Genomic DNA, 27,967 nt, shown 5'->3' on the forward strand with positions numbered 1-27,967 from the left:
AGATCATGTGCACTGTTTTTTGGGACAGAAAAGGAGTCCTACTCATCGAATTCTTGCCTCAGGGTGAAACTATTAATAGAGAAACCTATTGTCAGACCTTGAAGAAGCTCTGTCACGCAACTCTGAACAAGAGACGTGGGATGCTGACCGACGGAGTTGTGTTGCTTCATGACAACACTCGGCCACACACAGCTCGTGACACCCAAAATCTCATCTCAAAATTTGGCTGGGAACAAATTGACCATCCCCCCTACAGCCCGGATTTGGCTCCGAGTGACTTTCATCTCTCCCTGCACCTCAAGAAGTTCCTCAGTGGTCAACGTTTTGATGGCGACGATGAAGTGAAAACAGCAGTGAGGGAGTGGTTCGCATCGCAGGCGGGCGAATTCTACAATGAGAGGATAGAAAGACTTGTGCCACGACTCGATAAATGCCTCAATAATGGTAAGGATGTTGAGAAGTAATTGAAGTGTGAAGAATACAATGTAACAAAAATGGTTTGTAAATATCTTCCCGTTTACTTACTACACCCTTTTGGAACTTCCTTTAAGAACACGCCTCGTAACTATGGGCTTTCACTTTCAGATTTAATACATTACATACTACATTCATGTGATCCTTGCACAGCATCTTTTAGCACTTCACATAAGAAAATGGTGTCTTGTTTTTGACCTTGGGTGAACTTCATTCCCATAATCACTTCTGCCTAGGTGGTTCTTCAGGGAGATCCAAATGTGGAACTAATTGTTGTATAGAGATCCTGAGCTCCTTGGGAATTCTTTTATTTGCACATATCTTTATCGTATGTTCTTGCATAAGCAGTAAAGAAAGTTCTTTCATGAATACTCTTCCCAAATGAAATATTTCACTGTTTGTACTGCACTTCACTATCACTTGTGAATTTATACCCGATACCAGGGTGCAAATTAAGATTTCTGATGAGGGGGGATAGAATCCTAGATTGAGAATATTTATTTATTTTCCAATGACGATCAAGTCATTTTCTCTCTAGCTTCCCAGTACAAGCTAACAAGGTCCTCAGTCTGTTGTGTAGTTGGGTTTAAGGCTGGGCAGAACAGAAGGTGTTGTTTGTCCATGATTTGGTCAGGGTTGCTGCACAAAACATCTGTTGGATTGGTATATCCCTATCCTGTGTAGATGGTGAGAAAGACAGTCATGTCCTGACATCAACATAAATTTTGCTACAACTTCCTTGCAGTCATTATATTTTACTTCCGTTGATAGTTCATCAATTTTTTCTCATGACTTCCCTCTGGCAGCTGTTAATATATGTTTGTGTGTTTTCCATTTGAAATGTTTTCCTGATTTCTTCAATCTTCCTGTAGAGGTTTGACTTGGAGTGGATTATTGTTTGGGTTTTAGTGCCTTTTTTGGCAAGTTGATCTGCCACTTCATTGCCAAAGAGTCCAACATGTGAAGGTATTTACTGGAAAGCTATCGACTTGTTTTGATGTCCTAGGTGCTTTAGGAGTTTACGGCATTCCAAGATGGTTTCATTTTCTGGTGTTTGGTTATTATTATCCTATTTGATATAGCTCAATGTTGGTCGCACTGAGTTGCTTGTCTTGCATCTTGATCATAACAATAATTATATCGATGAGCAGGCCTAACCCATTAAGAACCAGCATACTTTTTTTTTTAACTATGAGTTGAAACTTTGTATTTATGATGTGGAATACATACAAATCACTTACATATAGTTACATTGCCGACAAAATTTTTGGAGTGATTTATGGACCCATCCTCATTTGAGGACAGTGGGTTCTAATGATACTTTTATGACATATACTACCGTAATTTGGTACAGACATTTATTATACTCTTGGTTTCACAAGTAAAGAACCTTCGTTGGAGTATTGGGTTCAGGAACCCATAAATCTGAATGACACACTCCCCCAATTAGTGAAACTATGGACAAAGATACCACCAGGAGACCGCCGAGAATGCTGTGTTGTGAATTTTCCATTTTTGAAAGAATCCAACCAGTTGCAAAAGAAAATACATTTAAAGAATCAAGCCAAGCGCAAATGTGGCAACAGCTGAAAGTTTTAGCAAGTCTACTTCCCTAACTGGTCTGTCAATCACTGTCATCTGTGTAGAAGTGGTATGAGGCCAGGGTTCTTTACTTGTGGAGCCAAGAGTAGTGTAACTAAGTGGTTCCCAACCTTTTTTGACTGACAACACACTTTACTGAACGCCCACGATATCGCGACTATTAAAAATAGTGTTATAATAATAACCAGTGTTTTTCTTCTGGAGAAAGGGGTAGTGAAACTCTGTGTAGAATATTTTATAGCGGACGAGGAGATGGTTATTGTTCGCTGCACGGGAATTTTGCCATTTCAACCTCCTTTTCGTCCAACTAAGACTTTCGATACTTTTATGACATATACTACCGTAATTTGGTACAGACATTTATTATACTCTTGGTTTCACAAGTAAAGAACCTTCGTTGGAGTATTGGGTTCAGGAACCCATAAATCTGAATGACACACTCCCCCAATTAGTGAAACTATGGACAAAGATACCACCAGGAGACCGCCGAGAATGCTGTGTTGTGAATTTTCCATTTTTGAAAGAATCCAACCAGTTGCAAAAGAAAATACATTTAAAGAATCAAGCCAAGCGCAAATGTGGCAACAGCTGAAAGTTTTAGCAAGTCTACTTCCCTAACTGGTCTGTCAATCACTGTCATCTGTGTAGAAGTGGTATGAGGCCAGGGTTCTTTACTTGTGGAGCCAAGAGTAGTGTAACTAAGTGGTTCCCAACCTTTTTTGACTGACAACACACTTTACTGAACGCCCACGATATCGCGACTATTAAAAATAGTGTTATAATAATAACCAGTGTTTTTCTTCTGGAGAAAGGGGTAGTGAAACTCTGTGTAGAATATTTTATAGCGGACGAGGAGATGGTTATTGTTCGCTGCACGGGAATTTTGCCATTTCAACCTCCTTTTCGTCCAACTAAGACTTTCGAGGTCTAAGCAGAATTCAAAGAAAAATATTAAAAACATAGCTATTGGCACATATTTCGGTTCCATAATGAAAAATGTAACAAAAAGATACCAAAATACTGGTAATGTTTCAAAGCATTCTGTTAGAAAAGAGTACTTATAACAATTGCTGTGTAGTGTCGGACATCCAGTATTGTAAATAGGTCGATGTTAACATGCAATCTAAAAAAACGAAAACAAGCAGTAACTTGAGTGGCATTAGAAAAAAAAAAGTGTCAAAATCTCAACCTGTCTATCCTATATGTCTGATAAAAGATTTTTATTACTGTTTTTGGAAGTGTACCTATTTAAATTAATGTGAAGTCTGCACTTGGTGGATTGCATAGTTTCTCTATACGTGACCTTATGATTGACATGCCAACACGTAAATCATCTTCAAGATGCAGCAATCTGTTACTTCATTTAGAGTTCACTATTTTCATGATATAAAATGCTGATTCACATAAGTATGATGTTGAAAACGACAGTTCTAAATGTCTTTTTAGTTTATTCGGCACCATCGACTGCTTTGACGAAACATTTCTGCATATAAGACACTTGGGATTTTGTTTATATTAATCTCCACGCCATGTGAAACCATATGCCAAGTATTCATCGCTATAATATTTACGAAACGCAGTACTTTTTGCGAACCCCGATGGGAACTTTTGCTCACATTATTTGAATTAGCACTGCTGTCATCTAACCCAGAACTTAACTCAGATTGTGTTTTTTAATTAAAAATTTGTCCATAAAAATCTAAATAATGCACTTTTGATAAAATAATTGCTCTATCTGTTCTAACGATTCTAGACTCTGATTATTACTAAGTGGGGAGAGTAAACGTATTACTAAGCTTTGTTGCAGCTGTTTACTTTCGTTCGAATTATCGCCAGGAAGAAAAATTAAACTGAGCATTGTTGCAAGTGTTCACGTTTCATTGGTAAAGTCTCAAAATAAAATATATCACATCAAAGACTTCGTTGTAAATAAAAAAAATACAAAATACGTTGTAATGAGACTTTCTGGATGGCATAAAATTTATTTTTCAATTCCAAAATTTCGCGAAACACTCCATGGGACTGCACGACACACTTGTTGGGAACCTCTGGTGTAACTGATAGCAAAACTCTTATACAACAATATGTTTTTAACTGTCTTTTGTGCAATTTGGCGCTACTGAGTGTTCATTTTACTTTTTTCGGAGATGAAACAAAGAAAAACATTGATCGCACAACAGTGTTACATTTCACACAATATGTGTGGAGTTTCGATTTACAGCCTCCCCTCTGACATCATCTCTGTTGATCTCGCTTGCTAAGAAAGTGGTGTTTGCCATCGTATCTCACATCCTTGATCGTAGCTGCCACCTCAACTTTTCGAATTATTGTACATGATGAGATAGATGGTTGTTTCGACTTGATGAACGAACTGCAATGTCTCTTCGAAAATTCAACAAGGACAGTGAATCTTCAGGAAAAATCCTCTTACAGAGACATCAGGCATTCACTACACCCATATCAAGGATTCTCGTGAGGACCGGCAAATACCACTTTCTACCTCCACTTCAAAACTAAAAGTCCATTGGTGGTCAAATCTGAAATCACAAGTTCCCCTTCTTTTTTTCTGAAGGTCTTTATTGCTCCCTAGAGGACATTCCTTCATTCTGTTTTCACTAACTGTTCCTCCGGCCTTGAAATCTATTGAGCGAAGCTCACACATGAGTTCGCTTTATCACCATTTCATTCACTGATAAATGCTTCTCAAAAGCCTCAAACATTTGAAAAGCAGAATTTACTATTTCTGTCAATGGACGGACTTTGAAATCCTTCTCAGGATTTTGAGCTTCTTAACAGTGCAATATCACTGAAATGCAGATAAGATTTCAGCTTCTGGAAGAATATGTATGTGCACCACTTGGCTCCAGTATGACTTTTATTTCATTAGCAGTCAATGCTTCGGCATGCCTATTATATAAACAAGCGGACGTCATTTTGAACAGTTTCTGTAACACACATTGGTCTTTGCATGAATGATTGGCTACCCAACACTAAAGTAACTGTTACTGATACAAAGTCAGCACACACATTGCTGATTAATAAATATTTGTTTTACTACCTCTGTCTACCATATTTTTCTGTAACGTAAGTTCTGAACCCATCCTCTATAATAAATAATATATCAAATCAGAGGCAACAATCAAAACAAATATTATAAATATTATAAATTTACTACTCCAATGGCAATATTAGCATCAAAAGAAATCCATTGTAGTTCACGTACCCAGTGTACTCAATTGAGGACAGCTATTTTTATACCAGGTGCTGAAATATTTTTTTTCGCGAATATTTGTACATTAGCTTTAACTGTAACTCATACTGTTCACATTAAATAGATCAACTGTGAAATTACAGCACTCTTCCTGTTTTATATGATATTTTGATGATTACTGTGTAGATGCATTAAATAAAACGAAACATTTTTAATAAATTACAGTCAACTCTGGATATAGTCAACTCAGTTACAGTGAACATTCGGCTACAGTGAACCTAAATCGTTGGTCCCGACCAGCATACATTAAAAAGTACATTAATATTTCCGTTTATAGTGAACCCTTGCTTCGGTTATAATGAACCTGACAAATTCTTATTTAAAGTCAGACCTTCTTGTATAAAATTGAAAGAATGTGTTGAGAACAACATTCTAAGTTTCTTACTCCTTTAGTAAAAAGACAAAGGTAGGATTAGTGATTCCTATAAAGTGAGCTGTACTGTAAATCCAGGCAATGCATGACGACCCTGCCTCACTCCACCGTCAAAGGATTGCCTTTTGTTCACAGAAACATTTCCATTATGACAAATAGCATCGAAACAAGGGAAAATGAAATTGCCTCCTTTTATTAAAAGAAGACGGACATTATGTCCAGATCATAAATGAAGGTAAGATTCCAATGGCTTTCAAACTCCAACGATCCCCTCGTAGTTTCCGTTAAGTGGCCCGGGAAATTCCAAGGCTGAGTATGCAGTCACACCATAACAGCGTTTGTCATTTGTACCTGATCAGTCTGTTTCTAGTGTTCGAACAGTGAATTTACTGTATAAAAATGTCGAAGTGTAAAGTATTTCCTTTGGAAGATAAGACGAATATTGTAAGTGACATTGAATGCAGTCTTTCACAAGCAGACGTGGGTAACAGCTTAGTTTAAGTAAATGAACTGTGAGTAACAATATAAGCTACAGTATACAATGTAATTCAATTCACAAAAATGAAATATTTTAATTACTGGATAGTATTTTACTTTCTTGTTCACAATTTCATTCATTCCTGTCATTTAAGGTTAGGGTACAGACACTTTGGATTTAGTGAACCTCAGATATAGTGAATGAAATATGCAAGACCGCAGAGGTTCACTATATCCGTAGTTGACTGTACATGAAAACATAAACTAAAATGAAGTTCATTTTTAGTTCTAAAATAGTGTTTAGTTAATGTCTCAGGCTCGAGAACTCGAAATAGATTAAGTTATTGATTGTTGTCAGCTTGCCGGTGATGATAATATATCAGTATTATTTTCTTTGCTTACTTTATATTTTATAAAGTACATACTCGTATTAAAACAATTATATTTTGTAAGGGAGATAGAAGTTATCCCTGGCAGTGATGTTAATATGAATTTATGAGAGGGGGATAACTTCCCAACAGGGGAGAGGGAGAAATCCCCCCCCATTCCCCTCCCCCGTTAATTCGCACCTTGCCCAATACATTTTGCATGGTATAAAATACTGTAAGAGGCCAATGGTTACTAAAACAAGAAACCAAGTAAAGTGTGCTTAGCTTATCAACAATATCTATGCCTCCTTTGATGCTGTTGTAGAATGAAATAATTTTTTTTTTCTTTTTGACTTCTGAATTTTCATCAAAGGCAGAATCCCTATGCACTGTAGAGAGGAGTAGAACTGTCTTTCCCTTCTTTGGTTATAAGATACTAATGCAGTTATCATTTCCAAATAAACTGCAATAAGGTTATCGGATTTTGACACAAACTCAGCTGGAACTTATCTCTTACTCTTCCCCAGTGTTCCAACAAGAGTAATCTTTTTCTGTAGCAGATCTCTAGCCAAAGGTACATTGGTGAACATATTGTCCATTGTTATATTTCTTCCAGATTTTGAGATGGAAGAAGTCTTTTTACAATATCAGATGGGAAGATGAAAACTTGAAACAGACCCTCTGGTTGTTTTACTGCATAAATTTCCATATTGAATGTAAACCACATATGTGAATCTACCAAGATTAAATAGCCTATTTTTATCCCATATTTGGTGGGCTTACTTTTCATAAACTGCTGCAAAGCACTTTTCTCGCAAAAAGCTTCCAACTTGTTATAGTTCGCAACAAAATCTTCCAACAATTCGCATATATAGGTGCAAGCCTGTCGATTTTTCGGCATTCACTTCTTGTATCTAGGTCGTCAAATGTAATATACTCGAGCAGAAACAGAAATCTGTGATAAGACATTACACAACAAAAAAGTTTGATCGCTGTTCCATTTGTTTGGCACAAGTCCTTCGTTTTGTCGTGGGATGATATAGTGAGCTCAGCAAGAAACAGAAATCCAGTAAGAGCTTTTATTTCAGCCAAATTTGTGTCATGTTCAAGACTATAATTCCCACAGAATAATATAATTTTTTTTTGGTATATGTCACAATTTTGTTTAGCATGTCTTCAGAAAATAATAGTGTCCAAGCTTCTACAGCCATTGTTGCACTTCAAGCCACTTATTCTATGCTTGGAAGGTGATATTAAGACGATGCATTCTAATGTTTGAAGTTCATGGCACATTTTTCCACTTAGTTGCTTTTTACTTTCTAATATAATGTCCGACAAAGCTGTCATAAAGTGATATATCTTTGTCACTGTAATCTTCTGCATTTTCTTCTGAATCGGTCTACATTTTCTGTAACTTCAATTTAGGTTCTATTATATTGCACTGTATTTATTCTTATTCTATCCACTTCTATTTCTTCTTCACTGTATCCAACAACTCACTCTTCATCTCGGATTGAATCACGTATCTTCAGAATACATTCTCGTTCATCAACATTCACTGTCACAGGAAAAACTATTTTCAGTTTTGTGAATGCAAACATCAACAGAAATTGTTATGTCCACTCTCTCAGTTTATATCATTCTAATTTCGCAGCTGTATCTTTGGTTGATGTTTTTCATAGATTTCTGAATGCAGTCTATATTTGAAGAGAAAACTTTCAGCACTTTTTAGCAAGATAAGTAAAATAATCTCTCTTAAGGGAATGTTATGCGGGTTCATGAGAGCTTTAACATTCCTGACTGAGAGGAATGGATTTGTTTGGCACGTTAGGATTTTTACTATAGTATCACTCATTTGTCTTCATTTCGAATTGATCATTTAATAGTGTTATTTACCAACAGAGCAAGAACTTTACTCCCTTGCATTGTTCTGGACTAAATCTGGAAATAAAATGAGTTCTGAGGATGTGTTCTTAATTGTGTTAGCTTTAGAAAATGAAATAAAGTGAGCTTCACGTCATTTCATTTAGGCCTTCAATATTACCATGATGGAGATCTTGCAATCGATATATTGCCATGGCTTTCTTTATATTGTTCTTGACCTGTATGGAAATCCATCTAGATTTCTCTGACCAGAATATTCCATCCATGCAGACGCAATATGGTCAAATGGGCGATGCTCAATTTCAAATAATGCAAAAAATAAAAATCTGAATGTGCCTAACAAATTCATTCTGTTAAGTGAGCATATATCCTTAACTTTCGTATGGAAGACACACATATAGTTTGTATCTAAGGGACAAAACGTCTAAGAAGAGTGTGTCGTGTAATCAGAATAAAATTAAAGCTAAGTGTGGTAAAAACAAAAGTGATATGAACAGTATGAATGACAGTGTTTCTACAACTCCAACACAAAACAATACAATCAATCATCCATCCATCAATCGACTCATTCATTCACTCATTCATCCATGCATTCATTGATTGATTCAGTGATTTACTGATGTACTTCACTTTCACAATCACATAAGTGTTGTTAGTGACTCAGGTAAGAAACCGACTTTTTTTTTATTAGGTTATTTTACGATGCTTTATCAACATCTTCATCTGAATGAGGTGAAGGTGATGATGCCAGTGAAATGAGTCCAGGGTCCAGCACCGAAAGTTACCCAGCATTTGCTCACATTGAGTTTAGGGAAACTCCTGGGAAAAACCTCAACCAGGTAATCTGCCCCAACCGGGAATCAAACCCGTGCCACCTGGTTTTGTGGCCAGATGAGCTAACCGTTACTCCACAGATGTGGACAACTGGCTTCTGCTAGAAAAATTTATAGTGAATTTAATAATGTAAATAATGTTCATGATAAGTTTCTATCAGTTTTGAATTTACTGTCATTGAATTATCACAAGCCCTGAAATATTTTGTAACGTGTAGATATTTTTGAGTGAAAACTGTGCATCAGTTACATAGCCATCCATTTAAGAGTGTCTAATCTTATTGTAGCCTACCCAACACAATATAAGACCATAGAAATAATTATAGATGTGATAAATAGCGTTAAAATTACTACAAAGTGTGAAATACAATAAATGCAGCTCGTTTTGTAGTTTGGCAGTGTTCAGGCTAACCTTATGGTGAAGCATGGCAGATAGAGCAATTGAGGTACTACATGATTCAAAGGCTGTTAGATAGAGCAATTGGGGTACTACATGATTCAAAGGCACTCACATACCAACCAAAATGTGTATATGCAAGGCACATCAAAAGCCTGAACTAACCAAACTTAACATGTCACTGATACGCGACCTTACAAAAACTAGCTTTATACTGTGTAAACTTCATTCTCAATTCCATTGATGAAACCATAAGTGCTAGAACATAACAGCCTTTGACCCACAGATATAAAGCGAGTCTTTATTTTTTATTTGCTACTTACTGTCTATGTGTTCTTTCTCTTATATATAAAATATCCTTGATCATATGAAAACTTTAACTTAAAAAAATTTAGTAAGCCTCTAAAAATTAATATTTTAGACATTTGGAGGAAAAAATATCAAGAAAAAATAACAAAAATGAGTTACAGTAATTCTATTGTAGGTATTTAATAGACAGATAGAGGTAAAATTTGAACGTTCTATTTTCAATATTTAAGAGCAGAGCATACCAGAATTTCCAAATTTAACATAGGAGGTACCCAGTCCCTTAGGCAATTGTTAAATACACTAACAATAATACTATCAATGGATTATCCGAAAAAAAAAAAAAAAACATATTCTCCAAAATGCCTCTTTAGTTCAAAAAGAAAGTTCTACTTTTATGTATGAATGAATGTATGTAGCCTATGTTAAATGTGTGTGTGTATATATACACAAAGTAAATATAAAATTTTATATGGACATACACACGGAGTATGACAAAAACAAATTCTTAGTGACACTATATTTCACATATATGAAATCTGCATTAAATTTTATGAATGCAGAACATTCATATTAAAGAAATTTCAACTGCTTTAAAACATTACAGAAAATAAGTATGTGCATTCACGTCGACTATAGGTTCATTTCACAAAGAAAGTACAAATTTTGTAAATGCCTACAATATTCATTTTCTGTGTACCATAAAACAGATCTTAGATGGAGCAACATTAATTATAAATATAACCTTGGTGTCTACATTACTTAGGTGAAGAGGATATCATGTAAAGTTAAGATAATTGCAAAAGAAAAAAATGTTGATGGAGGTAATTTTATTGTTTGAATTTTTCTCACTGTAAATGAGAATTCCACAATTCACCACTAGGTAGAGTCTATATGGTGGATGACCATATGTGTTCACATGCAAGAGCAATCAATCTTGAAACAATATCGTACATAAATGGTAGTATAATCTACTTGTAACATTTGTTACAAAAAAATTAACAAGTTTCCCTCAACATTGTAATACGTGTACTTTTTACACTTACAGGAGAATGGAGAAAGTTACACAACGCAGAACTGCACACATTGTATTCTCCACCTGACATAATTTGGAACATTAAATCCAGACGTTTGAAATGGCCAGGGCATGTAGCATGTATGGATGAATCCAGACGTTTGAAATGGCCAGGGCATGTAGCATGTATGAACAAATTCAGAAATGCATATAGTGGGTTAGTTGGGAGGCTGGAGGGGAAAAAGACCTTTGGGGAGGCCAATACATAGATGGGAGGATAATATTAAAATGGATTTGAGGGAGGTGGGATATGATTGTAGAGACAATTAATCTTGCTCAGGATAGGGACCGATTCCAGAATTATGTGAGGGCGGCAATGAACCTCCGGGTTCCTTAAAAGCCATAAGTAAATACTTTTTAGATACTATGAGGTATAAGAGGATTCTATTCTTCTAATAGCTCAATGTCCATAAATTACCATTAAGTAAAATAGTTACCTTATAAATGAATCCTCTAGATTCAAAACCCCTTGAAGACCATTTTGTTCAGAACTGAGTTATGCCCACATAGTGCTTGCTAAGAATGAATTCTAATTTATATAGTTTGAATTAAAAAGCCACTAAATTTAAAGCAAAATGTTTGTTGAAAGTCACTTTTAGGTTGAAAATTCCCTCTATTTACCACCAGTTATGAGCAAATGCTGGGTAACTTTCGGTGTTGGACCCCAGACTCATTTCACCGGCATTATCACCTTCATCTCATTCAGATGCTAAATAACCTAAGATGTTGATAAAGTGTCGTAATATAACCTACTAAAATTAAGAAAAAATAAAACCACCAGTTACTATCAAAATCTTTTCATTTGTGAAAGTGGATATAGGGGATTTTGAATCTATAGGATTCAAATGGTAACTAACTTTACACATTTTCTCTTGTTAGTTTTCTGTCACGTTACATGTGTTTTTCAGTCAATATCCCAGGATCTGCCATAACCAAACATATCCACTGACAATATTGAAGAAGTCCCCACTGGCCATCCTGTCAAATTAATGTAATGGCAAAATGGAAACTTGGTGGACGGAATTTCCACATCAATGATGAATAGTCAATTGCAGAAAATTTCATCACATTCATACAACATAATTATCTATGCAAACTTCAGAAATGAGTTTTCGAAAACGAACATTAAAGTAATTTTACCGAAATATTTTTCAGAAAATTATGTCATTCCTTTTGTCTAGAAAAGTTGAACTGCACAAAGTAATTTTACCGAAATATTTTTCAGAAAATTATGTCATTCCTTTTGTCTAGAAAAGTTGAACTGCACAGACTAGGAGAGAGAAAACATAGAAAAGAAAAGAAATAACTTAAAAGTGTAAATAAGGAAGATAGTACTAGGAATTGTTAAATGCAGATGAGCACAAAGAAGTAATGAGAACCAAAGAAGGAATGTTAGAATCAGCTAAAACAGTGAACGACATCAGTGACCAGTCGGAATCTGGGCAGCATGTGTATTCATAGCCAGCAAAGCATGTAATAGGAACTGTAATACGTCATTATAGCAGATTTATGATAGGTCAGCCGAACAGCAGAGTAGAATTATAGAGGATTCCACATTAAGAAAATAGCATTGAACATATGGGGGGCTGTTCCATGAACTATTTATAAGTCTTTTCTTCAGAATTGGGAATTAATTAGTTTTTCTTTATTTCATTGAGAACTAGAGCTATTTCATGTGTTAAAATAATGTTACACCTCTAAAATTACCATATATTTAATTTGCAAATAATGGGGTAACAGCTAAATTGGTGGAGTCTTCTGCTTTCTTGCCAAACAACCCCAATTTAGAATTTAACAGACAAGTAGGAGTGGTACAGTTGAGGCTAAGATTTCATACTGTTAAAACATGTAGGTCTATAACAATCCCTATGTTTATTATATAATGCAAACTGATGCGAATCATGAAGACATTGGAAAGAGAAGAGGCTGTTCAGTAATCTTTATACAAAACAAGTCAGTCAGGATATGAGAAGAAATGTCTGAAGAAAGTACAACAAGGATGTCCTTTATCACCTGCTCTGTTCAACATCTACTTCGAGGATTTAGTGAAGAACTGTTTTCACAGCAAAGGAGGGGTGATAGTAGAAGTAAGAAAAATAAATTGCATAAAATTTGCTGATATGACATTGTAAGAGGAAACGATACTAAGGGATATGTTAGTGGAGCTAAATGACAGCTGTGAGCAGTATGGACTGAAGATAAATGCAAACAAGACGAAGACCATGTTTCTCGGAAGAAAAATAAAGAATGTAAACATGCGAATAATAAATGAGGCAGTATCAAATACTTGGGATGTACTATAAGCAGTAACATGAGCTGCTGCAAGGAAGTCAAAAGGAGAATAGCAATGGCCAAAGATGCTTTTAATAGAAAAAGGAGCATCTTCTGCAGGCTTCTGAAAAAAGAAGTAAGGAAGAGATTAATGAAGTGCTTTGTGTAGAGTGTGGAATTGTATGGGGCAGAAATGTGGCCATTACAACGAAGTGAAGAGTCGTAACTAAAAGCATTTGAAATGTTGGTATGGAGAAGAATGGAACATGTGAAATGGACAGACAGAATAAGAAATGAAGCTGTGTTGGAAAGAGTGGGTGAAGTAAGAATGTTGCTCAAACTGATCACGAAGAGAAAAAGGAACTGGTTGGGTCACTGGCTGAGAAAAAACTGCGTACTGAAGAATGTTCTAGAAGGAATGGTGAATGGGAGAAGAGTTCAGGGCAGAACAAGATATCACATGATAGATGACATTAAGATATATGCATCATATGCAGAGACTAAGAGGAAGGTAGATTCTCTAGAACCAAAAGATTTTGAACCTAGTTCTACATCTGGTCTGCATACCTTAATCAAGGTAACAGGGTTGATGAATCAATATCAAACTATAAAACATAGATAGCACAATAAGCCTAGGGCTGCAGAGCATCTGGGGCAATGACAGGCCTAAATGTTGGAAAAAAAAAAAAAAAAGAGGAAGGTAGAAAAGATTGTAGAATGCTAGGTTTGCAGTGAAAGACCTGCCATTGAACAGAACACTAGGTACAAATAGGTTCAAAAAGAATGGGTCAACTCTTGGTAGTTTAAATGTAAAGTTTTTAAGTCAGGTTCACACAAGTAAACTCATTACATTTGAAGACAATGCTGTGATGTTTCTTCTGGTTGTTTCTTTGATAGTGATCAGTCTACAATGCAGCGAAGGCAATGAGGTGTTGTAGTGTAGGGGTAAAGTTTCTGATTTCAAAACCAGAGGTTCTAAATTCGCTTCCCATTAGGGTTGATTTTTTTATTGTATTATTTTATATTTTTATTGACGAGTGTTAGTGGAATTTGTTAGTAAACTTGGTTATGCAAGTCTTGCAAACATATTATAGTCCATCATTCATGGGCTATTATTAGGCACGACCTGGCCTGTATACAAAATTAATAGTTTATTTTCTTTCTCGGAAATCAGAAGCACATCAAATATAAGTAAACAAAATTTATAGTCAGTTTCATGTGTTCACCTTTATTATAATAATAATAATAATAATAATAATAATAATAATAATGGCTAATATAAAGATGGGAGGATAATATTAAAATGGATTGGAAGGTAGGATATGACGATGGACACTGGATTAATCTTGCACAGGATAGGGATCGATGGCAGACTTATGTGAGGGTGGCAAATGAACCTGCGGGTTCCTTAAAAACCATTTGTAAGTAAGTAAATAAGTTCCCAGATCCTTATACTTCGCAGAAATTAATAATTGTATGTAGTATTATTTATATAAGCATAGCTATGCTACACAGAGGAAATTACAACTAAATATCTCAAGAAACAGAAGACTACAGTAATAAAAGGAGACAACATGTAGGATGAATACAATTACCTAGAATACTATATAAACTGCTTCATAACAAACCAACTGAAAGGAGAAACATAGGACTTCCAAGAAAACGCTGATCAGACAAATATTAAACCACTTCGAAACCAGAACAATCTTGACTTAATCTGTGTCGTAAAATGTAACGATTAATGATGTTAATGATGATGATATTACAGTATTTCTACTTCTTTGTTGACAAATGTCCCAGACCAAGCCACATAATCAATACCCTGAGTGAAGACTGTCTCATTGTAATAGGATTCTCTTCCTTTGTCATAACACATTTGTAAGTTGTGAGTAATCCTATATGAGAGTTGTGAAACTTTTGTAGGGGTCACGGGTGTTTTTGGATGAAAATACAATTTATTTCTGGAGTTAATATTCAAAACACATATTAAAGTAAAATAATTTTAATATGTAGCGAAATAAAAAGCGGAACTATCCTTCTCTAGATCCCAAACAAAATTTTATAGTTTAATTCGATATGTAGGCTCTAATTAATTTTTGCAATATCATGACTGCTCCAAAAACTGGCTTTTAATGTTGTAATTAAACATATTTTTAAAAGCTATAAATCAGATATAAATGCAGACTGTTTTATTAACAGACAGGAGTGTTGCCCGGAGGAATAGTTGTGCTATTTGTGTTATCATTGATAGAAAAAAAGATAGAAAAAGAACACAGGAACAATACTACACCCGACTATCAGGTCACAGATGTCACAAGCGAATGCATCACCATTTAAGTGGGTCATTCCATCTGAGTTCAACAAGGCTAATAGCAACAAGGTTAATAGCCTTATCCTCTCCAATTTTAATAATATTTTTGATATTTAAGATACAAAACTGATCTTTGGCTATTTTCAAGAAAAACAAAGATCTTTAATTATAGGCACCTTTTGAGTCCCACATTTTTTTAACTGTAAAGTTTAAATACAGTATTAAATTTTATAAGTTGAGGAAAAGGGAAAGCCATGATAGTCCAGAAAAAGGAACCATGTGGAGCAAGGAATGGAACAAGGAGACGAATCAGAAGATGCCACTACTTCTAATGTTAGTATTGAATTACTAAATACTAGCTTACAGGCTGCTGGGGAATCCCCTATTAATGAGAAACATTTGACAGAAAAGAATCCACAAAAAAAAAAAAAAAAGTAATGCATGTTCTGAAACGAAAAATTTTTGAAGTTCTCTCTGATAGTGATAGTGAAAAGGTCAAAATTACAAGTGATGACTCAGAAATAATTTCACGACTGAAGACAAAATTTAAGACTACAACCAAGGGAATGAACAAATCTAAATACTAACAATACTTTCACAGAGTTGAAGTGTAAAAAAAAAAATTAAAGAATAAATTAGTTTCTAATTATATGGCTAGAAAGGCTAAAGAACTAGAAAAGAACCATAGGATATTGTCTACATCAAATCTCAAGACTGGCAGGCTTTTGAGTCATGCTACTGTGAACTTGGTTAACAAATTCTATACTGATGATGATAGGAGATACATACCTGAGAAAAAGGATTTTGTATATGTAAAGGAAGGTAAAATGACAGTATAAAAGCATTAAAGACTGCTTCTATTCAATTTAAATGTAGAATATGTATTCTTCAAACAACACCATGCAAGTACAGAGAGTCCAGTTAAAGACCTCTACTAATAAGATTCTAAATGCAACCGAGGGACTGGCCACTTGGCGACAGCCAGATTATTTACTCAGATACTGCAACAATGATCTGCTCAGTGGCCACCAGGCAACAAGGTTCCACAGTCTGAGCCATATGGGTGTCTAATGAGAGTTCGCATTTTCACAGTCTTGCTGTGTGTACTGTGTATAGTTTGGAGTTCGCAGGTCAACACTTCGAGAACCAGATGAACTGAGATAAGTGATAATGTAAGCTAAGAGGATCCACAGAGGTGGGAAGCACGTACCAAGAAGAGAGCCATACCTATTGCATTCAAGTGCCGCATTAGCTCTGCTGAGCTGTATAGCCTCCTGCATGGAGACTTTGTACTGTATTAAAAATGGAATTTTCCATATTCTATGAAATAAGGACGAAGGATACAGATATAGTTGCAGCATCAAGTATTCATGCTGTATGTTTGCACTGTACAACTGTCAAAAAAAAAAGTGGCTGCACTCGTGAACAGCGAATATTTCCAAGTCCACTTCAGATCATGGTGATGTTACACAATACAATCCACTTGTAGAAGCAGTTTCGGAACATTGAAGTATTCGATATCTACATCTCGTAGAGCAGCGGTAGAGAGCTTACTTAATAATTCGAAGGTTGTGAATCCGAGTCTTATTTAAGTTATTTTATTTTGTTATCGTTTGTTAGTGATACAAATGATATTCAAGTTATCATTTGTATTCTGTTATCGTTCTTTAGCCATATAAATAATATTCAAGTTATTTATATTTTGTTATCTTTTTTAGTGATATAAATAATATTCAAGTTATCTATCAGTTACATTCTGTTTTCGTTCTTTAGCATTATAAATAATATTCAAGTTATCATTTTATTTTGTCATTGTTTGTTAGCGATATAAATAATATTCACGTTATCATTTTATTTTGTCATAAGTTAGCGATATAAATAATATTCAAGTTATCATTTGTAATCAGTTATCGTTTTTTAGCGATACGAATAATATTCAAGTTATCATTTATATTGTTATCGTTCTTTAGCATTATAAATAATATTCAAATTATCATTTATATTCTGTTATCGTTCTTTAGCGATTAAATAATAAGTTATAATTTATATTCTGCTATCATTCTTTAATGACATAAATTCTTATTATAAAAAGTTATTGTTCTTTGAAACAAATAATATTCAAGTTATCATTTATACTCTTATCGTTCTTTGGCGTTATAAATAATATTAAAGTTATCATTTTATTCTGTTATCGTTCTTTAGCAATATAAATAATATTCAAGTTATCATTTATATTTTGTTATCATTCTTTAGCGATATAAGTAATATAAATTTAATGTTAAATTTGAAACAATACAGTTACATACTAGTTAGTTTTACTTCTTATATTATTACATTATACTATCCTGTAACACAATAAAATAAAAAGGAGTGACGAGAATTTGAACCCAAGACATATCTAAATTCCAACGTTCTTCCGACTAAGCTATGATGGCACAAGTAAAGAAGCATATGCCGAAATATTGGCCCAATCCCCTTCCAAGACATCCTGATGATTTATGCAAACTCGTCCTGGGATGCTGAGGCTGAGAAGTGAAAAGATTAGTTGATTCCATGCCCACTCGACTGCAAGATGTGATCGAGATGGAAAGAAGATGAACTAAATATTGAATCGTGGCTTTTTATTTTGTTTTTTGAACTTTTAAATGTTTGAATTTTCTAAGGCAGACGCCATTAAGTTTGTTTTGTTTATGCCACGAAATACAGGTTTGTTGAGAATATAATCTTTCTTTCCTTCCATTTGCAGGCATTATATCATAATAAATAATGATAAAGTCATGGCATAATACATTCATGAACCTGATGTTAATTACTAAGACAGTCATAAGAGAGACAAGAACAACTATATTTTCTTTCTCTCTTAAAAACAAAAACAAAAAAAACTTGAAAAAGCACTAGGTTGTGTTTGAATGCACGACCTCACGAATACCAGTCCGAAACACTACCATTACGCTGTAACAGTAAGACAAGTATACTTTAATTACAACTGTAGATATCAGGCAACGTGGTCCAACAACATGTAACATCGCCTATCTCCGAATTGTAGCAAAATTTCCCAAAGGGAATGTTGTTTCTAGAGAACAGCCACTTTTTCTTTTGACAGCTGTATGCCAAAATGTTAAATTAATGTTATTAATGTGTTAAATTGAAAGAACTTGCTTCTGAATCTGAAACGCATTTAAGTTCATACAAACTTGCCTCTCATGTGTAAGACATAACCATTTATTACCAGTATGTTATCTTGTGAACTGTGAAAATTTCCCTGGTGAACAAAAACTACAAATGTTCTCTTCGATTTATTTCAATTAAATTCAATTCATGAAATATCTACACGTATTGGTTACATAGAGACAGAATCTTAAAACACTTACTCATTCTGCAGAAGAATTTTTGGACGTTATTATTTGTTTATATTTCAAGATAAAGTTCAATCATATCACTGGAACAAAGCCCAAGCAATAATGACTGACTACAAAAAAAATTGATATAGGTCTATGTACATTGGTTTGCAAGAATATTTAAGTACATAAAGTATAATTATTATTGCTTTAGTTACTGTTTTATATAAAATTTCATAAATTTAAGCATATAAATTATTTGTGATTGTCTCTTAAGAAAATGAAATAAGATGTATACAAATAGAATGCAAAGAATGAGAAAAAATTAAGAAAGAGCCAGAAAAATGAGAAGCTCACTTGGAAAAAGAAAGAGATTCAGAACGATGAAAAGGGAACTACACTGCTTAATCAAAAATAAAAAGTGGACACCTCATATTTTCAGTCTCAACTGTATTTTATGCTTCGACAATGGAATTTTGATATTGCATATGATTTATTAGCTATGAGTAAGTAGAAAACAAAAGAATAAACAAGTACAGACATTTTCATTTGTTTTTTTATTTTAAATTTGATATAATAAATTACATTAAATTAACATGGTTTCTATCTTTGTTATTTTTTCTTGTGTCTTTTGACTTTTATTTTCAATATTTTCTTCTCGGACTCTAATAATGTCTCCCAAGCAACAAGGCATGCTGCAGATGATCGCAATCTCTTCTTTAACGATATTCCTCCATTCTGATATGAGAGCTTCTCGAAAATCTTCCCGAGTTTCCAGAGGTACTTCTCTTCTCTGAATTTGTCTACCAAAATTGTTCCACACATGCTCTATGGGGTTCAGGTCAGCACTGCGTGCTGGCCACTGCAGGGTGTTAATTTTGACCTCTTGTAAGCAATCTGCCACAATTCTTGCAGTGTGTGCGTCAACATTATCATGCATCAGCTGGAAGTTATCGCCTATAAATGGAGCATACGAAATGACATGTTATCCTGCGATGTATTTGGCCAACATCAAAGATCGAATACTGATAATCACCAACTTGGAACAAGTTACGGTACTGATGCCTATCCATACTATTATAGAGCCTCCATTGAAAGGTCTTCTCTATGCAATGACACTATGCATACCGCTATCCATTTTTCATGTCCATATGGGGAATGTAGGCTGAACTGCAACTCGTCTGTGAATAACACAGAACTCCAGTCTTCATTTGTCTAACGAATGTACTGATATCCAAATGCAAGTGGGCTATTTGATGCTCTGGCCAAGTGGATGGTCTTCTGGAGTTAAATCCATGAGTATTTAACCTTCTTCTAATTGTTCTGGCAGGAACATTTACACTCCTCACTGTTAACAAGCATTGAGCGACAACTGATGCTGGTGCAAAGCAATCACAGAGCTGATAACACAATAAATCGGTCATCCCGTTCATTTGTGGCATGTGGTCACCATGATCAAGCTCTTCTGGTGTACTCACCTGTTTCCTCATATTGTGTGATACCAGATACAGTACTTTGAGCTGTACCGAAAATGTAAGCGATATAGTGTATGCTACGGCCATCTTCCCTTAAAGCAATAGCTCTAATAACCTCTTCCGGTGACACTGCTCATTTCTTTAAAATATGATTGTTGACCTTGTAACAGATTTAAACTGTTGAACTACGAAAAAATTGAGGAATGCTTAAAAAAATCTTTAAAATCTCTTATTAGAACATTACAATTCACACTCGCTTCATTCACTTTTGTTTACATTGTAATATCATTGAATTTTGAGAACTGTCTTTCTTTTGCTTTCTACACATAGCTAATGATTCATATGCAATATCAAAATTCCATATTCGAAGCATAAAATACAGTTGAGACCGAAAATATGAGGTGTCCAGTTTTATGTAACCAGCAGTGTATTATTAAAAAAACAAAATAGATTTAATGAAGAAATGCAAGAGTGATGCCTTATACAAAGAAGATGCAGAGCAAAAAGAAAGCCAATACCAACCCAGAAAATATCACTGCATCAATGGATTTTTATAAAACTACTCAGTCATTAGGAAAAGCCACAAACAGGGTGAAACATTATTTGCCAAATAGTCCCAGGAAGAAATTAGGTGTTGTTCGTAAATTAGTTATGGATATAATTCCACCAGAAGAAAGAAGACAACTTTTTCATAATACGAAGAACGAACTGACAAAAAACAATGATGTACCAAAAGAAACAAAGAAATTGGTAAAAGAATTTTACTGCAAAGATAGCAATAATTGGCAAGCATCTGGATGTAAAGACACTACTGCATATCACTGAAATGACAGGGCATTGGAAAATGTTCCTAAGCATTATTTCATCATGTTCATTGGTGAATTATTTCAACTTTTTCAGTTACAGTACCCTATCATTTTTTAATTTGCATCCACCTTTGTTTTTGCACTTTCTACACTGCCTCATAATATTTGTGTATGTATTTATTATGAAAATGTCAAATACTTAACTAAACTGAATTCTTTTTCTAAGGTTTTTACTTATTTTTCATCCTTACCCAAAGAAATTCTTTCCAAGATTTCTAGTGACATTCATAATGAAATATGATTGGGAAATATTTGTGAAAAATGCAAAAATATAGGATATCTCATACATGATGCATTGAATGCGGAAATATCAATAAAATTACTTACTGTCAGTGGACATATGATGAATATGGTAAACTTAAATTGATAGAGTTCAATGATTCAACTTATGGGTCATGTTCCTCAAATCAGTTTCAAGTAACCAAGCAAAGGTGTTCAAGTTGAATGCAGAAGACATTTCATATGTAAGTTTTGATCAAATAAAAGCCATTCTTCTTTTGAAAGTCAACAGAATGTATTACAAGTTTTAGAAAGCTATAGATATGGGGAAAAATAATGTTCTCTATTCAGTGTAATCCATGTGTTCCATTCTTAATAGGTCACACTTGCTACAAAAGGATGTTACACTTTTTTTTTTTTTTTTACCTTTATACTCCTAATTATTTATCATCTTTGTATTTTGAGAATTTTTGCGAAAATATCTTGGCAATATCATAAATTATTTTCATTTGTTAAAAATATGACAAATTAAGAGTTTTACAAATAAATTAAGTCGAATGTTATGTCTATATACTATCACACCTGTTATAGCACTTTAAGGGAATATACTTCTGTTATCAATCAATTTTCTAAATTTATTTTCTTGTGATTGCATCTTGACACCTAAGTCTATGTTTTGATGACTTTCTTCAGTTTTTCACCTCCATGGAAATTGTCAATTTTACTTCTTTCTGTCCAAATGTCACATCCATTACAATGGACTGACCCACATGTCTTTTCATATGATCATAAAATAATTTTAACTCCTTTAACTGATATCTTCGAAAATGTGCATTTTCTTTTAGTGCATTAAAAAATCCGCCATTATACTCTGTAAATCTTGCACTTGACTAGTCTAGTTAATTCTTAAAGAATCTTAGTTATGAATTTTATTAGCAACATTCCGACATCAGACCCTATCTAAACTTGCCACTCATAGTAGGGCTACTTAATCTATCTCCTCATCAAACCCCTACTAACCCATCATTGATAGTGTGGCTACTTGTCAATCTTATCAAACTCTACCTAACCTTATCACTAACAGTGGGGCTTCTTGTCACTAATCTATTTTCTTATCAAACCCTACCTAATCTTATTACTGACACTGGGACTAGTCACTACACCTATCTCATCAAACTTTAACTTTAACAGTGGGGCTACTTGTCACATTATCTCACCACTTCATCAAACCCTACCCAATTTAATCACCGACAAATTATATCTAATCTTATACCACTAACAGTGGAACTACTTGTCACTAATCTAGCTTCTAATCAAACCTTGCCTAACCTAATCACTAGGGAGCAGATGTTGATGAAAAGTCATTTTATTTTTCACATTAGGACGATGCCTATTAATATAGAAATCCTTTCTATGTTAATATCAATATAAAAAAGTAATTTCTTATATCGCATTTTTTGACTAATAGGTCATTTTTATATTTTTTCGGCATTTTTTGGTCATTTTAAATTACTTTGAAGAACTTTTAGATCATTTGGAATGCATTTTACTTTTTCATTTACCGAAAGGTGTGTTAAATCATTTTATAACCAAATAGGTTAGTAGTAATTATTTACTGAATAAGTGAATAACAGCGAATTTTGAGTTTTATAGTTTGGAACAGACTCTAAAGTCCATCCCTCATTCCATTACACTGAAGGCTTCTCTTCACACAACGGAAGTAGCCTAATATAAAATGCTTGACAGCAGCTTACTTTAAGTGAGGACTTTGACCGCTACTGTTCTTTTGTCGGTACAAGGGTGTTTTCAGAATTTATGTTTGGAAGGGTGGAAACTTTCACCATGTCCTGAACAGGACGTTGTGTCCTCAACTTGGTTCGGAAGAGATGTCTACTGTAATAGACAGTATTTTTAACACAAAGATTGTAAGAATGCACGTTGCGCCCACAATTTGTTTTGTCATTCACACTCCCTCATCTGGAAGATCTGGTAACAAAAGTGAAGCACAGGAGGAGGAGACGGAAAATGACATGGACCACTCCTGATTGAAACACACTGTAAACCTCATTAAAATCTATAGTTTTCCCTTAAAACTTTAATTTTTTTGCACGTTTTTTTCCTTTATCTTAGCCAAATTCCAGGAAGTTGCCTCCTCTCTCCGAGATTTGCAGGGCAGTCATTGAAACAAGGTGACTAATTTTTAAGAAGTTGTGGTGCGAGTACAATGAATAATATTTAAATGCCATTTTTCCATTAGTTTAAGGACATTTTAATGATCATTTTAAGTACATTTTTAGGTCATCAACATCCGCTCCCTACTAATCACTCATAGGAGGACTACTTGTCAATCTATCTCATCAAACCCATCTAACCTTATCACTAATAGTGGGGCTACTTGTCACTAAGGGAGGGAAGGAGGGATAAAGAAGTTCAAAATTTTCCCAATATGAACAGCACAAGTGAACATCAGGCCCATTAGGCCTGTCCTATTCGCCTTTACATATATCACGACACACAATCAAAGACTTATATAGGATTTCAGGTTAAGAAAAAAGCATTGGTTTATGGGACTTACCTAGTACATTGCAGAAGCTCTGCAGTAGGAAGTAGTTTTTATGGAAACTGGCCATTTGATGGATTATCCCCATATGCTCAATACTTTTATCCTGAAATCCTTTATAGTATGATATAATGTTCATTATTAACAAATCCTAGCATCTGTTTATTGTAAAAAGCAGTGGAACTGGTCGATAATGTCAAGATTATAGATAAGCTTATCCCTCTCACAGCTGCAATCTTGAATTCTCCCAACAGTAGACACAGAGCCTCAGCTCCAGAATGCTACGTATGATAAATCAACTGAGTCTTCGTTACACGATCGCAATTAGACACATAATACAATAAATTATGTGATACAGAATTAAATTTACAAAAGTTGCCCAAGGGCTCGCTTCGCGCCCATTTAACTTTACACATAAATAAACCTGACACCTTCACCTACTTTTTTGCGTAACATTTCACTAAAGATTTAGGAGTGACGTTATTAAGCAGGAGTCAGGTTTCAAAGACTAGAAGTTAATTCATTTATAGTAGTCTCAAAATAAAATCCATTTAATAATTGCACAAGTCAGCTATGGGCATTGTAACTAATACAAATTACTCACTCTTAAAGTTAAATTTTAAATGTAAATTATGTTTTATTTAACGACGCTCGCAAATGCCCACGTTATATCAGCATTGCAAGTGTGCCATAATTTTGTCCCGTAGGAGGTCTTTTATATATCAGTAAATCTACCGACATGAGCCTGTCCCATTTAATCATACTTAAACGCCCTCGACCTCAGCCGGGATCGAACACGCAACCTCGAACACAGAAGGCCAGCACTCTACCGACTGCGCCACCCAGGCCGATCACTCTTAAATTTATTTTGTTGTAACACAATTTACACGAATTAGGTAAGCGAAGCCTACTGGTCACATTCCAATGGGAGTGTTTGAAAAAGAATCAAGCTATCAATTGGTTAAGTCAATCTCCAGTAACATCCTTCAGTTTATTTTTAACAGATGAGCCACTGAACTATTTATTACGTATTTATTTACTTTATCGATAACATTCATGTCCACTATTTCTCCATTTCTTCCTGTTATGACTTCTATCCAGCTACGCTTCAGGCTACCTCTCTCTCTCTGTAGGTTATGTTAAGGTTAGGCGGGGCCATGTTACATTAGTTTATTAATTACATGTGGTGAAAATTCCGTATCTCTCCACACTACACAATTCTTCGGCCTCACACCACTTAAAAAAAATCCCCTCGACTAAACCACTAACCTCGTCACATACTCGGCTTAATGTAGCTTAGCTATCCCTTCATTTAATCCATAAACAAACTTAAACTACACGTCAGTCTCGTGTGTGGGTGTGGGGCAATATCGAATATTGGCCGATAAGGTAAATAATTTCAGTTTATTATGCTTATATACCTACCATCGGAATAGCAGAGGCATGAATCGTCAAAAGAATGCAATTATAGTTTGTTTACTTGTGTATAGGTATTGTAGAACACAAATTTCGATCATGGAAGAAGCGGTAATTGTTGAGATCCATAGATTTTAGATTTTTTTTTTCCGACAACCCCCAATCTTTACTCCCTTTTTCAAAACTATTTTGAAAAAATAGCAGCATGGTGACCTGACCTAACCTAAATTTAGACTTCGGATCAATCTGACAAAAGTGAAAAATATAGTGGGACTGCGTTGGTGTTAATGCAGTTTTGTTAGCTTAAACAACAAGTTTAAGCCCCCTCGCCACAACAACCCACGAAGTCTGACAAACAATTATACCTCAAGCGATTTCACCTTTCTGATAATCCTCCTTGTCTGTGGTGTAATAATCATGATAAAGATCTGGAACACATTCTTCTATACTGTCCATCCATAAACCACAAAAGAAGTAAATTAAAATCATCAGTACCAGCTGCAGAAGACATAGCCCTGCAATTGACTACACCCTAACTCTGGCTACTAGCAACAGGCATCTATAATGAACATCGATCAAAATACCCCTCATTTCTCATGAAAAACAAAAACTGAATAGACTATAGTGGACTTTATGTTGTCAGCAAACAGCTGGATACATTAAGAAGATTGACTGATTGATCAATCTGACAAGCAAATCAATCTCTCTCTTCCCTTAATAGTTCGGTGCATTGATGCCAAAGTCAAAATTTAGGTTAGGTTATGATAGGTTAGGTCATACCGCTACTTTTTTTTCCGAGTTCTTTAGATAAAGGGGGAGGGCTAAAAATTATGGGTTTTCAGAAAAAAAATTCGAAAATCGATGACGAAGCTAATCCCTACAATTACGGAATAAGCGGTACCATATTTTCGGCGAAAAAAAAATTAAAACTAAATATTATAACCTGTGAAAAGAAATCAACCACGATTACACAACCAATACATGACTGAATACAAGATCAATAAGAAATTTATTCCAGACTTGATAATAAAGGCGGCACATAAATGCGCATATTGGTAACCCGTATCTTAGACACAAAATATATATGGCCCCTTCATGGTTTTCACTTCCGTCAGTTTGTATAAAAGAGCAATGGTAAATCGAAAAGTGAAGCTTTAAACGTAGGCTTTACGGTCTTTTTTTTTTTTACACCATGGCGCAGAACTATAATTCCATCATTCTTCTCACCCGTCAGTTACACTTAAGTGATAAATAAACTTTCTTTCAACCTACAAACATTAGCCAAACCCCAATATGTAACAATTTGGCATTATAATTATGTACTCTTCGTTCGTTGTAATATTTTATTGAAGGGTAAATTCTACACAAAAGTGTCAATTCGACAGGTTTACAAAATCACTACGACCAATATTAAAAAAAAAAACTCTAGCTCATCTTAGTAAGAGAAACAATTAATCCCTTAATATTTGATATTTAACGTACACATAAGCAAAGAATACATTTTAACAAATATAGATATAATACAATAAAATTTACTTTAGAAAAAAGTCGATAAACATGGCGATTCAATAATTTCTGACATGGCGTGGGTGACGCTTCGGAAGCTTACCTTTACAGGGAGGCATGAAGCGATTTTGAGAAATATCTGGCGCACATCTCCTTCTCCTTCAAAAATTGGTATCGACACTCTTTCTTTTACTAAGCAAAGACGACAAAGGTCCATATAATTTAGAGAAGACATTCTCTTCTCCGTCTTCCCTAGAAATGGTCCCGCCCGGTGACGCCAGAACGCCAGCGAAAGAGATCCTGCTAAAGATCGCAACTTAAGTCAGAGGGAAAAAACTTCCAAGCCACACCTTTGTGTTCGAACGAGACCCGACTAGTGCTGCACCAATGTCGAATATTCAAACTACTATATGAAATATGGCGTATTTCAAAGATTACCGCATTTCAAGAGCCTCCCGTCTAAAAAAGATTTTCCTATGATCTCAAATCTCACATAAGTCTGCCTTCGGTCCCTATCCTGAGAAAGATTAATCCAGTCCCTACCATCTCCCCCAAATCCATTTTAATATTATCCTCCCATCTACATCTCGGCTTCCCCAAAGGTCTTATTCCCTCCGGCCTCCCAAATAACACTCTATATGCATTTCTGCATTCGCCCATATGTGCCTCATCCCAAACGTCTGGATTTAATGTTCCTGATCATGTCAGGTGAAGAATATAATGCGTGCAGTTCTGATTGTGTAACTTTCTCCATTCTCCTGCAACTTCATCCCTCTTAGCCCCAAATATTTTCCTAAGCACCTTATTCTCAAACACACTTAAGGTAAGCGTTCACTACATCGTATCGCACGCATCGGACGAATCGCACAGATCGGAAAAAGACTATATTTGCTGTAATTGTTAGGTAACCGCGTTCACTACATCATATCGGATGCATTGCCTCAC

The 27,967-nt window shown here is 34.8% G+C and overlaps 1 protein-coding gene across 1 annotated transcript in view; it reads right to left on the reverse strand.

Moving 5' to 3' along the window:
• The window catches only part of LOC138701530 (zinc finger protein ZFP2-like), a 581,888-nt gene extending 554,546 nt beyond the window's left edge, over positions 1-27,342 (reverse strand). Inside the window, exon 1 of the mRNA XM_069828529.1 lies at positions 27,126-27,342. Within this exon, the coding sequence (XP_069684630.1) occupies positions 27,126-27,257 (132 nt within the window). The 5' untranslated portion in view covers positions 27,258-27,342. The remainder of the gene's footprint in view (positions 1-27,125) is intronic.
• Between the last annotated feature and the right edge of the window lie 625 nt (positions 27,343-27,967).

This window comes from Periplaneta americana, chromosome 6 (genome assembly GCF_040183065.1).
Source record: "Periplaneta americana isolate PAMFEO1 chromosome 6, P.americana_PAMFEO1_priV1, whole genome shotgun sequence".
In the NCBI taxonomy this organism is placed as follows: Eukaryota; Metazoa; Arthropoda; class Insecta; order Blattodea; family Blattidae; genus Periplaneta; species Periplaneta americana.